Raw genomic sequence first — 12,474 nt, forward strand, 5'->3', positions numbered from 1 at the left:
CTGGAGACCGGCTCAGGCCTGCAGGCGAGCCGCACCCCGGGCTGCAGAGCGAGGCGAGAAACCGCCAGCGTCTCCTCCAACGGGAGCCCTGGAGCATGCGGGTGAGCCCCGGCAGCCAGGGTTCTGGGAGGGGAATCTCTGCCCGACCGCCCCCGCCCCCCGCAGCTAGTGTCCCAGACCCGGCCCTTGGGGAGGGTGCAGCTGCAGATCCCCGCCATGACTTTGGGGGCTCCCCCCGCGGCCCATCCCCTCCTAGCAAACTCGGGGCGGTGGGTTTGCCGGCAAATCCCCCGCAGCCAGGAGCCAAGTGCCGCGCGTAACAGCGCATCCCCTCGCCTCGGCCAGCTACAGGCCGGCCCTGCCCATGGGCAGGCGCAAGGAGCGTTGATCCAAGCTCTGGAGGGACCGGGGTCGCTAGGGGGAAGAGGGAGCCCCGGACACCTGGCCAAGGGCCCGGTGAGGAACCCAGGGAGGCAAAGAAGGGGCGTGCGGGCCCAGGCGCCCCGTGGCTCTGGGCATGCTGCGAGCGGGGGGGCTTTGCGCGCCCAGTCTGGTCCTGCCACCGCTGCCCACTGCGGCTGAGTAGGAATCTCCCGGGGCCAGGTGGGCTAGTACCTGGCCTGTGTGACGTAGTGGGGAAGGGGGCTGCTAGTACCTGGCCTGTGTGACGTAGTGGGGAAGGGGGCTGCTAGTACCTGGCCTGTGTGACGTAGTGGGGAAGGGGGCTGCCCCTGGCTGCGCTGGGCTGTGGTTCCCACTGACTCACCCACGTGTGGATTGGCCCAGACACCTAGGCCAGTGGTCCCCAACACGGTGCCCGCCAAGTGCTCTGGGCTGGCCTGGCCCTGGGCACGTGGCGCATGGTGAGCGCCTGCCCCGGGAGCGCCGCGGATTGGCCGCCCGCGCCCTGGGTGCGCAGCACTTGGAGGGGGTGCCGGCCCCAGGCGCACGGCGCTTGGGGGGAGGGGGGGACGCCGGCCCTGGCCCCGGGTGCGCGGCACTTGGAGGGGGCGCCGGCCCGGGCGCACGGCGCTTAGGGGGAGGGGGGGACGCCGGCCCCGGCCCTGGCCCCGGCCCCGGGCGCGTGGCACTTGGGGGGGGGGGGGAGCTCCGGCCCCGGGCGCAAGGCGCTTGGAGGGGGCGCCGGCCCCGGGCGCGTGGCACTTGGGGGTGAGGGCGCCGGCCCCAGGCACGTGGCCCTTGGAGGGGGCCCCACCCCCGGGCACGCGGCTATGGGGCGGTCCTGCCCCCGGGCGCGCAAGTGTCCCTGCCCTCTGGCACCCAGCGGGCCAACGGCCACGCCCCCTGGCGCCCGGCAACCTCCCGTGGTTGGGGACCACTGACCTAGTCCCCGCCTGAGCAGGTAACAAGGCTCTTCCCAGGGGGAGAGACAAAGGGAGGCGGAGACGCCACCTGGCTGGGGGGCAGGGCCTGGGGGCTGGGCAGAGTGGGCTGGCAAACAGAGAGGGGACTAAATCGAGACGTGCGGGATCAGGGCCCTGTGGACCCTACCCCAAGGGGTCTAAGGCTGCCACGTGGAACCCGGGCTGAGCTGTATCTCTGAGAAGCAACGAACCCTCCATTCTACTGGCCGGCGGCGTCACATCTTGCTGCGGACGGGGGTGCAGGGTCGGGGGGGTCCCCAACGCGCCGTCACAGCCTGGCTCAGCTGTGCCCCCTGGGCCTCTACCAGGACTCCTGGTTGCTCCCCGAGGGCGCATGGGCAGGGGATCGTGCCCTGCGGTGTGGACGTGGCCTGAGCCACTTGGCGAGGGAGGGGAAGCCCCGGAGCGCTGGGATCGGTCCCCCGGGGCGGAGGGGTGGGGATCTTCAGCCCTAGAGGTGTTTAAGTCCTGGCAGGACCAAGCCCTGGCTGGGGGGGGGGTCCTGCTTCGGGCAGGGGGGCTGGACTCGCTGACTCCGGAGGTCTCTGCCCACCCTGGGGTTCTATGACAAGCAACCCCTGTGTCCAGCCCCAGCGGGGACAGGCCAGGCACGTGGGGCTTGCCCTAGGGGCCGGCCAGCTGCTGGCACTGCCCAGGCAGCTCCCACGCATGAAGCCGAGCCCCAGCTGCCTGGCAGGAGGAAGAAGGTTCCTGCGAGGCAGCTGGTGCCGGCTGTGGCTGGATCCTGCCCGTGCCTGACACCGTGCCAGGCTGCAGACTCCCCCCCCCCTCGGGGAACTGTCAACACCCCCCGGGCCTGCACCACGCAGGTCACCCCCAGCGCCCGGTGCCACAGTGAAATTAACCCGCCCGCCCCACGCCTAGGGAGCAGCTGGGCCCACGCTCGGCCCCTCCAGCCGTCACCCTCCCAGGGCCAGGGCAGCCAATTTACTGAGCAAACACCACTCCCCCCCAGTCTCCCTCCCCAGCCCCGCCCCGCTCTGCACACAGCAGGCGGCCAGCTTCAGCCAGCGGGGAAACCCCAGAGCGTGTCAGACGCCAGCAGCGCTGCCTTATGGCCCCGCCGCAGGGGGAGCTGCTCCTGGCACCAGGCTTCCCTCTAATTTTTTTCCATCTGCGTGCAGAATACATTTTGTTCTGTGCACCGAGGCATGTGCACCACCAGGAGACACACAGGCGGCTGCCAGCCATGGGCGCTCTGCTAATCAGCTGGGTGGCATTTGAGTCTCTCCTGGGCGGTCGCCCAAGCGCTCAGCTGACAGGAAAGACTGCCTGGAACTCTGCCACTCGGCCCAGCCAAGTGACAGGGAGTTCCCCAGACCCATCCGGTTTCAGGAGCAGCCGGGTCAGTAGCTTGGCAAGCGGGCCAGGGTGGGCATCTCCCAAGGGGGCACTGGCAAGAGTTGGGCGGCTGGGGGGCCTCAGTTCCTTTGTGACAGAGGTGAGGACATTTTGTTCCGCGCTCTGGGAAAAGCCCCGGTGCCGGAGACAGGGGCGGCGCATGCCCAGCAGGGTTAACCGGCCCGGGTGCAGCGCAGGGAACGCAGGCTCCTGTGGGGCGAGGTGCCAACGCCCTGTGAGGCAGAGTCCTTAGCACCCACCCTTAGAGTCCGGGGGGCAGGAAAGGCCGTTCACTGCCGGAGGAAGGGGCGCCCCCCCCATCGCAGGGCGGCTCCGTCGCCGGCTGAAGGATCCTCAGCAGACGGGAGCAAGCAGGGGCTGAGGGCGGATTCCCCGCTGAAGCCGCACCCAGGCTGAGGGGGACGGGGGATTTAAGGCAGCCCCTGCACTGATGCACCACGGCAGCCCCGGGAGGTGTTGCTGGATGGGGGCTGCCCAGCACAGGCCCTCGCCCGGGCAAAGTCGAGACAGATGGGGGGGGCACATTAAGGCAGGAACATTCTGCCCCTTTTACAGAGGCCCAGAGATGCAGCAACCCACCCAAGGCCACCAGGGGAGGCGGTGGCAGAGGCAGGGCGCCCCCTGGCTACTGACCCGTGATGTGGGGGGGGGTGTTGTCCACTCTGGTTGCTGTGTTGGGCTGTGGGTGACCCCTACTGGCCTGTGTCTGTAAGCGCTGCCCAGCCGGGGGGCGGTCCCTGCGGACAGACACATGGACAATGGCCAGGTCTGTGGTGTGGAGAAGGGGCCGTCTTGGCTGGGCAGTCGTGGAGACTGAATCAAGTTCTGGGGGTTCAGGGGCCTGTGGACCCCACCCCACGGGGGCTGAGGCTGCCTGGCCCCTCACCTGGCTGCCCACATTGAACCCGGGCTGGGCTGTACCTCCCTAGACTGGCCGGCGGTCGCATCTGGCTGCGGGGGTGCAGGGTCGGGGGGTCCCCCCCCGCTGCCCCCACGGCAGACCCAGGAGCCTCTCGCCCCCCGCCCTGGAGGGGGTCGAGCTGCGTTGCTCGTGCCCCGGCTGAAGGAAATCGCTGGTGCTGCGACCCAACCCGGTGCCTGGAGTGCGGGCGGCAGGGCGGAGCGGAGGGTGAGGTTTGGGGTGCAGCAGGGGGCTCCGGCCTTGAGGGGGCTCCAGCTTTGGGGGGCAGGAGAGGCTTTCCTGGAGCGGCTCACGGGCAGGGGTGCAGCAGGGGGGCTAACGCAGCTTCCTACGCTCCTGGCCCCGTGGACCAGGCTGCGCCCGAGGCAGCCGGCAGCAGGTTCCCAGCCGATGGGAGTGCGGGGCTAGTGCTGGGGGCAGGGCAGGGCAGGGAGCCCGGGTGCTCCCCCCACCCCACACACCTAGGAGCCGGGCCTGTTGCCAGCCGCTCCTGGGGGCCAGGGCAGGCGGGAAGCTGCCTTAGCCCCCCCCCCCAACACTCACCTGATCCCCCTGCAGCCAGGAGATCCAGGGCCCGACACTCCTGCCCCAGTTCTTGGCCTGTCTCGGTCGCAGCCAGCCCCCCTGCCGCCAGGGAAACCCCCCCCCCCGCCACCCCTCCCCCAGGGAAACCCCCTCTCCCTCCCCTTCCCATGCACCCCCTCCCCCCCACCCGCCACCCCTCCCCCAGGGAAACCCCCTCTCCCTCCCCTTCCCACCCCCCACCCGCCACCCCTCCCCCAGGGAAACCCCCTCTCCCTCCCGTTCCCATGCCCCCTCTGCCCCACCGGAGCAATAACCCCTGGAGCACGGGGGTCTGACAAACACCTTTTATTGGAACTGGAGCTGGGCACCGGCCCTCCCGGCTGCGCACTCCTGCCCCCGCGCTCTTCACGCCCAGGGCTCCAGGCGCCTGCCATCCTCCCCCTCCCCGGGGTGGCCCCCGCCGGAGAGTCCAGTCCTCTAGGGGCCGAGGCCTCTGGCCAAGGGGGCAGCTGCAGGAGAGGAGACGAAGTGACGCTGCTGCCCCCTGCTGGGGGTCCCCGGAGCTTCTAGGCGGGGGGTGAGGGGGGAGAAGGCTGCAGGGGGCTGACTGCCCCGGGGGTCTGGCTGCCGCGCACGGGGAGATCCGGCTGCAAGCGCGTCCGCTCCCACGGGGCAGCCCGGCCCGTCTGGCCCCAGCCGCAGGCCCCTGGTGAAACAGCTGGGGGATCAGGACTGAGGGGCACTGGCAGTGTGGGGGCGAGGAAGAGCCCCGTGCCCCACAGAGCCTGCCCCAGCGGGGGGCCAGCCCCTGGAAACACCTCCAGCCAGCAGACACCCAGCGCAGCCAGCCTGCCCCTAACGGCGCGGGGACGACTTCTTCCGCCCCGGCCCCTGCTTCGGAGGGGGGGGCACCGCCTCCGCCCGGCCTTGCCGGAGTCCCTGCAAGGCACCAAAGGGGTCACGTGTAGCACTCGACGGCTGCCCCTTCCAATCCGCCCAGCGTACCCCCCATTCCTCTGCCACCTCCCCCCCCGAGGGGCACCCCGCAGGAGGTCCAGCCCCGGGGTGCAAGGCTCAGCGAGGGGGGGTGCAATACTGCAAAGGGGCCGCGCAGCCCCCCCAGTGCGGGGGGCAAACCCTCCCCCCGCCAGGCCGTACCATGTAGAAGCCAGTGTGGTAGCCGCTCATGTACCAGGCCAGAAGCACGCAGGCCAGGCCCCCCCCCGCGTCGTCCTCCCCGCACAGCGGGTCCAGCAGCAGGGGCGGGGGGGGAGGGACGACCTGGAAAGGCAGCAGCAGAGATCGGGGTCAGGACACTGGCACCCCCCCGCCCCCCGCAGCTGGGCAATTCCAGCCCCCCCCATACAGGTGAGACGCAAACAGCCCTCCAGCGCCACCTTGTGGCTTCCTTGTGCCGCCGCCCCCCCCCCCCCCCAGCACCGGCAGGGACAGAAGGGAAGGGGGGGGACGCAGCGGTGCATCCCCAGCGTGGCCCCTCCCCGCCCCCCAACACCATCTGCTCTGCTCCTCGCTGGCTTGCGAGCTCGGGGGGAAGCAGCAGCCGGCGGCGCCCTGGAAATCCGGCCGGAGACAGGGCGGGGGCTGCCCCGTACCAAGCCCTGGGCTTCGGGCTCTGCCCAGTGCGGGAGCAGCCAGGGCCCTTCCCGCAGGGCTGGCGCGGGAGGCTCCAGGCTGGCCGCAGAAAGGGCCCCCGAAGAGGGACGTGGATACTCACCGGGGGGCAGGAGGATCTGCGGGGCGGGGGGCCGAGGGGCAGCAAAGAACCAGGCCACCAGGCGCCGCTCTGGAAGGGAGGCGGAGGGGGCGTGAGGTAGGGATGGATCCCAGCATCTCCCCTCTGCTATTCCAGGCCCCCACTGGGGCACTAGCCCCCCGGACCCCGAGGGGCTGCCCCCATCTGGGCTAAGGAGAGAGGGGGCCCTGTGTGAAGGGACCCACTTTCCGGGGGTGGAATTGGGCCGGGGCGCAGGAAGGGGACCCTGCTCCGAGGGCCACATACCCGGGGCCTCCATCGCACGGCTCTTGTGCGGTGGCACAGCGCCCCCTATGGCACAGCGCGGGTACGGCACTGTGACCCCAGCAGCACCCCCCCCTCAGCCCCACGCTGAGCCCGACTGCCGTGGTGGGCACTGGATCCACCCCTTCCAAAGGGACCAGGGCCCCTGCCCCCTCTAGCACTACCCTGGGGTGGAGGGATCCCCGCTGACCCCCAGGGAGAGCTCCTGGCTGGAGACACCCCATTCCCACACAGCTGCCAGGACCCCAGAAACCCCCCCTCCCCCCCCGCCTAGTCTCCCATCTGAGTCCTGGCCAGGCCACACTCTGCTAGCTGCAGGGCTCTGTGGCTGCAGCCCAGGATGACGGGGGGCGGGGGGGGGGGCAGGTTTCTCGCTGTCCTGCAGGGGCAATTCCAGGCACTCACCTTGGCCGGGGGGGGGAAGTAACGCGCCCACTCCGCTTTCGTGCTCTGCCTCCTGCAGCGGTGGGGCGGCTCGCGGGGGGAGCTGGGGCGGCGTCCCTCGGGGGCGTCCTCTTCAGCCTGGCCAAGGAGACAAGGAGCAGAGCGTATCCCTCGCAGGCCCCATGCCAGACCGACGACCCCCCCACGTCTGCCCCAGGGGGAGGGGCACAGAGCCAGCTGGGGATCGGACGAGGGAGAAACACCAAATACAAAGAGAGAGTGGCCCCTCTCCCCCCCAAAAGCACAGAACCTGCCGGGGAGAGCTGCTGAGGAACTCCCAGCCTCGGGGGGGGGGGGGAGATGTAGCAGGGAGGAAGGAGGATTTGTGGGTCCAGATCTGCCGTGTGGGAGCAAGCCAGAGGGTCACAGCCTGGGACGAGGGAACAAGCGAGTGCAGGGGGGACAAAGAGAAGTGAAGAGAAAACCAGGGAAGAGGAATGGGCAGAGTTAAGGGGAAGTTAATGAGAGAGAAGGGGGCTGCTGCAATGGGGGGGGTCTGATTACAGCGGCTATCTCCCTCCTCCAGATCAGTTCCTCACTAACTCCCTATGGCCCCCCCCAGCCGCTCAGTCGGGCTCCTTTAACAGCCCTCACTCCCCCACCCCCGGGGGGGGGACACTCACCTGCCAGCTGCCCAGGTTCCCCTCCACGGCCCCGCACGGGGGCAGCAGCTCCTCCAGCGCCTGCTCTTCCTTGTTCCCGTAGCCGTCGAACTCCACCAGACACGTCCCCGCCGCGGCGTCCACCAGCCGCACCGTGGCCGGGTAGAGCAGCCCGTCCCCCGACCAGATGGCGCTGCAGGCGTCGCCCGCCTTCCACTGGGGACAGGCGCCAACCGGGGCTCGCTGAGAGCCCGTCACCCCGACAGGCCTGGCTGCGAGCGTCTCCCCCCCCCCGGGGCCCGAGTGCGAGTCTGCCTCACGGTCCCGGCCAAAGCCCCGCTGGGCCCTGCCCTCAGAGCGATGCTGAGCCTCGGAGCCAGACCCGAGCCCTGCGCCTCTTCCCCCGCTGGGAACAGAACCCAGGGGTCCTGACGCTCTCCCCCTGCTCTAACCATTCAGCCACACTTCCCCCCCCTTGCTCCGGGAACAGTCCCCGGCTCCTTATCTCATGCTCTAACCACTACACCCCACTGCCTCCCATTGAGATGGATGAAGCTGAGAGCAGATGAGTCTCCCAGAGGGTGGGTGAAATGCCAGGTCCCTCTGAGCTGGCATGACTAACCCTACCGGTGCCTCCCCCCCGTGACAGGCAGCTCCATGCAGCCCCCACCCTGCAGGGTCTCACCGTTCTCCGGGGTGCCAGCGAGCCGGGGCTCTCGTCGGGGGCGAGCAGGTCCTGCAGCCGCTGCTCCTCCCGGTTGCCGTAGTGCTCGTATTCCACCGTGCAGCTGCCCCCCTCCTTGCTCAGGGACACGACGTGAGCCGGGTACAACAGCCCGTCTTCGGACCAGACGGCACAGCAGGCGTCACCCACTTTCCACTGCGGGGAGACACAGGGACGGGGGCTCGGGGCTGGGGCACAACACAGCCCAGCTCAGCATGAGCCACTGTTGTGCGATGCACACGCTAGTGCAGGATTTGCACACTCGGCCCGCACCCCAGCGCTAGGCCCCGTGGCCTCCCCACAGCCGCCTCCTCACCCTGCTCCTCTTCTCACTCTCCATTCCAGTCCCTGGGGCAAGGGACCTCCCAGCAGCATAACAGAGCCCCGCCCCCAACATGGGGGGGAGGAGCCATGGGAAAACCCTCCCCTTAAAGGGACAGAAACCAAGCCTGGGGCTGAGTTTGCTAGGTGATGCCACTGGTTTCTCGTGTCCTGTGGGAGCCAATGGGAGTAGGATGGGCTGGTCCTATGGCAGATTCATGCCTCTTTCTGCTCTGCACTCACCTTGGAGCCTTCCTCCTGTTTCTCCTCCTCCTCTGCATCGCCCTCGCTCTCCGCCCCGCTGGAGGCTGAGGGCTCAGACCTCTCAGATGCCTGGTCCTTTTCCCCAGCTCGTAGGGCGTCCTGCAACGTTGGAGAGGAGAGAGGGATAGGGAGGTTGGGCGGGGGGATGTTGGGCTGGAAGGACCAACCCTTCCCCGCAGGGCTGGGGGAGTATCAGACGTGGAGGGGGAGGGACACCCAGAGCGAGCCAGCAAAGCCAGGCTCCCTGAGGGCCTCACCTGATAGGAGTGGACGGCTCGGTCGTAGGAGCGGATCAAAGCGGAGTCGTCGGTTGCGGCGCAGTCTGCAGCCTGCGGACAGCACGGGATCCGTTACCGGGGGCCGGCTCCAGACACGACCCGGGGCTGCGTCCTCCTGCTGAGCCCAGCCCCCAGAGTTCACTCCCCTGAAAGCATGGCGCTCCGAAAGGCCTCTGCGCAGCCGATCCTGCACCGGGCCTGTGTGGGATCCACCTTCGCTTTTGGAAGCAGGCGCTTTCTCGTAGGCACCCCCGCACAACACCCAGCGGAACCACCTGGCCAGCTCGCGTGGTTTGTTTGAAACTCCTGAGCTGCGGAGGTCCTGGGGTCCCAAGAGGACAAATCAAACCCGTCGCCGCGGAAAGTTTCCCTGGAAATCTGAAGGCAAATCGCCAGTTTGAGGTGTAGGGGCTGATTCACAATTTGGGGGTTGATGAGGCCGAAATAAAACCATCAAGACGGCCAGCAGCTCCTCTGATTCATAGGCAGAAAAGCTACAGAGCTGATTAGCCTGGACAAACCCATCCCCCGGAGAAACTCGGCTCCACAGCCAGAAGCGGATTAGACACCTTGCACTGTGCGGTACAAGGCAGACACGTTTCCCCTTGCACAGGTGGGAAGCCCCCAAAGTCGCGCAGCGAGAAACCGGCCGAGCTGGGAATAAATCTGAGGTCCCCGCAGCCCAGGCCCAGTGTTCTACCCACTAGGCCATGCTGCTTCCCAATCACCCTTCTGAACCCACGACAGGATGCTACCAAAGGGCCCACTTAGCTTCCAGCATGAACTCAGCCGGGCTCCTCACAAGCTTAAAGTTAAGCCCCTGCTTGGTTCTCTACCAGCTCAGGGCCCCTTGTAAAGGGAGCGGCAGTCGCCCCCCCCACCCCACCCCGTAACAGTCACCCTCTAAAAGCCAACGCAAAGAAGAACCCCCCTTTGTAAGAAACCAAACAGCGGCGCTGCCGTAGTGTTCGGACCCCAAAGCCAACAGGCCTTTCCACATCTTCGACAACCGATGGGGATTCCTGACGCTGGTCCCCCCCTTGCACCCCACAGCTAGGGCTGAACCCCAGGGTCTCCCCCCTCCCCAAGCAGCAATTCAACCCCCGTGTAGGGGAGGGGGCTGTCCCAGCTCCCTGTCGCTGACCCCGCTCTTTGAACCCAGCCCAAAGCAGCTCACGGAACAAACTGCTGTGGTTGCATTGAAGGGGGGGCTTTTTGCAAAAGGGGGGGGGCGCACTGAGTCCTGTCCTCGGGCCTGCCCCCCCCCAAATGTCTAGCGAGGAAACCCCCCCACCCTAGGTTTTACAAGCTTCCCTTCTCCCCCAAAGCCTGGGGGGCTGGAGCCCAAAGGAGGGGGAGGGGTTCCAGCAGCTCCCCCCCCCCAACACTCACCTGCTGCCCCTCCCTCTGATACACGATCTCCCCCGCACACTCAGCCATCGCACTCAATGCCTGGCCCCCCTAATGCACCATCCCAGGCGGGAGCAGCTTGCAGCCGGAGCAACTTCTTGCAAAAAGCCCATGCATGCACAAGCCCTCCCGCTGCCCCCTGGGAAATGTAGTCGTCTTGCCCCCAACCCCTGGTTGCGTTCTACAGGGCCGCCCGGAGGTTTGGACTACAGCCCCCAGAAGGCATTGCGCCCACCACCGAGTGGAGCGGGCTGGCTGGAGGAACGCCGGCCTATGCCGCGCAGCGCCCTCTGGAGGGTGGCGGTGCACTGCGCCGTCCCAAGGGTGGCAAAGGTGGGCGGTGCAAACAGGGGAGGAGGGGGAAGCGTCCATCGGTGTAACAAGGTGCGTCGGTGCTCAGCTCGATTTTTTTTTTGTGGGTCTCTAAGCTGCCTCAAGACTAGGGGTTGTTTATAAAGTTCCAGACTCGCAGGGCTGCTCCTCTGAGACTGGGTTAACAGGACTAGGATGGAGGTGGAAGGGTTTCACCGCCAGGGCCCCGAGGCCTCATGTGCCACACAGGCCAGGCGCAAAGCCAGAGTGCACCCTGCTGGGATGAAAGCTTCCTTGTGCTTTGGAGACTAGACTGGAGCCCAAGAGACGGGGGCTCAGGTCTGCTGCAGACGCCCGGGGTGACATTGGGAGAGTCGGTGCATCACTTTGTGCCTCAGTTTTCCATGTGTAAAATGGGGCTAATGGTCCTGTCTCATCTAGTTAGATAAGCAAATTCTGTGGGGCACAGACGGTGTCTTGCTCCGTGTCTGTACAGCACCCAGCGAAACAGGGCCCTGTCAGGCCCTTTACGCCATCCTGGAAATGTAAATAAAAATACTAAACAAACTCCAGCTGCAGCATTGACCAGTGTTCTCTCTAAGCACCCTAGGGCTGTGTCTAGACTGGCCCGTTTTTCCGGAAAATCAGCCGCTTTTCCGGAAAAACTTGCCAGCTGTCTACACTGGCCGCTTGAATTTCCACAAAAGCACTGACTTCCTACTGTAAGAAATCAGTGCTTCTTGCGGAAATACTATGCTGCTCCCGTTCGGGCAAAAGTCTTTTTCCGAAAGACTTTTGCGCAAAAGGGCCAGTGTAGACAGCTCAGCTTTGTTTTCCGCAAAAAAGCCCCAATCGCGAAAATGGCGATCGGGGCTTTTTTGCGGAAAAGCACGTCTAGATTGGCATGGACGCTTTTCCACAAAAAGTGCTTTTGCGGAAAAGCGACTGTGCCAATCTAGACGCGCTGTTCCGAAAATGCTTTTAACGGAAAACTTTTCCGTTAAAAGCATTTCCGGAAAATCATGCCAGTCTAGACGTGTCTATACTTGCAGCCTATTTCAGAATAGGGCTGCAAATGGAGGCATTCGGAATTGCAAATCAAACCTGGGATTTAAATATCCTGGGCTTGATTTGCATCTTCCTGGCCGGGCACCATTTTTTTTTTAAATTGACAAGCCCGGAATAACGACCTGCATCTACACGTGGCAGTGAAACAGGCATTCGAAATAAAGCCCTATTTTGAACTACCGGTTAAACCTCATTGCAGGAGGAATATTTAAATCCCGGGCTTGATTTGCAATTCCAAATGCCTAGATTTGCAGCCCTATTCCAAAATAGGCAGCCACTCAGGAGAAATTCAACTGCCAGCCAGCTGATTAGAAGAGCACCCACCGCTGACAGTGTTTCTACTGGCGGTGCACATCCACACATGCCTTGGTGCACAGAACAAAATTTATTCCACACATGGATGGAAAAAAATGTGAGGGAACATTGGCCAGGACCCCTGCAGCCCACCCGCCCCCCCCCCCCCATAAGGAGAAGAAAAAGTTCTGATCCTTGCAATGCCCACAGCTGCATGGGCAATTTCTCCAGGAAGCTAAGTCACCTCTGTGTGGTGTTAGGTCCACGGCTCCCTGGATGGTTTGTGCTGGAGACTAGGGGGCCTCCCTTTCTCCTTGTCTGAGCAGAACCGTCTGCTCTAGGCGAGCCATCCATGGGGCTCCCAGAATGTCTTCGCATGGGCTGCCTCAGCTGTCCATGGGCGATCTCTCAGCTCTGACTTCATCAGGAGTGGAAGGGCTGCAGCTCTTACCGCAATCAGGCCCCAGGTACCTGAGACCGCCCAGCATGTCAGGTGGCTGAAAC

General features: G+C 65.7%; 1 protein-coding gene across 2 annotated transcripts; it reads right to left on the minus strand.

The window, feature by feature from the left end:
• Positions 1-4,545: 4,545 nt before the first annotated feature.
• On the minus strand, positions 4,546-10,436 carry LOC112547413 (survival motor neuron protein 1-like). Of its 2 annotated transcripts, XM_075902738.2 has the most exons (9): positions 10,279-10,434; positions 8,866-8,937; positions 8,588-8,707; positions 7,985-8,179; positions 7,321-7,515; positions 6,659-6,775; positions 5,951-6,019; positions 5,374-5,496; positions 4,546-5,154 (listed from the first exon to the last, which is right to left on the minus strand). In XM_075902738.2, the coding sequence occupies exons 1-9, from the start codon at positions 10,324-10,326 to the stop codon at positions 5,071-5,073; spliced, it is 1,023 nt and encodes a 340-aa protein (XP_075758853.2). In that variant the 5' UTR covers positions 10,327-10,434; the 3' UTR covers positions 4,546-5,070. The 2 variants fall into 2 exon arrangements, with proteins under 2 accessions (XP_075758853.2, XP_075758854.2); XM_075902739.2 differs by lacking the exon at positions 7,321-7,515 and having other exon boundaries at positions 10,279-10,436.
• Positions 10,437-12,474: the final 2,038 nt, after the last annotated feature.

This window comes from Pelodiscus sinensis, chromosome 32 (assembly GCF_052426305.1).
Source record: "Pelodiscus sinensis isolate ZL-2025 chromosome 32, ASM5242630v1, whole genome shotgun sequence".
NCBI lineage: Eukaryota > Metazoa > Chordata > Testudines > Trionychidae > Pelodiscus > Pelodiscus sinensis.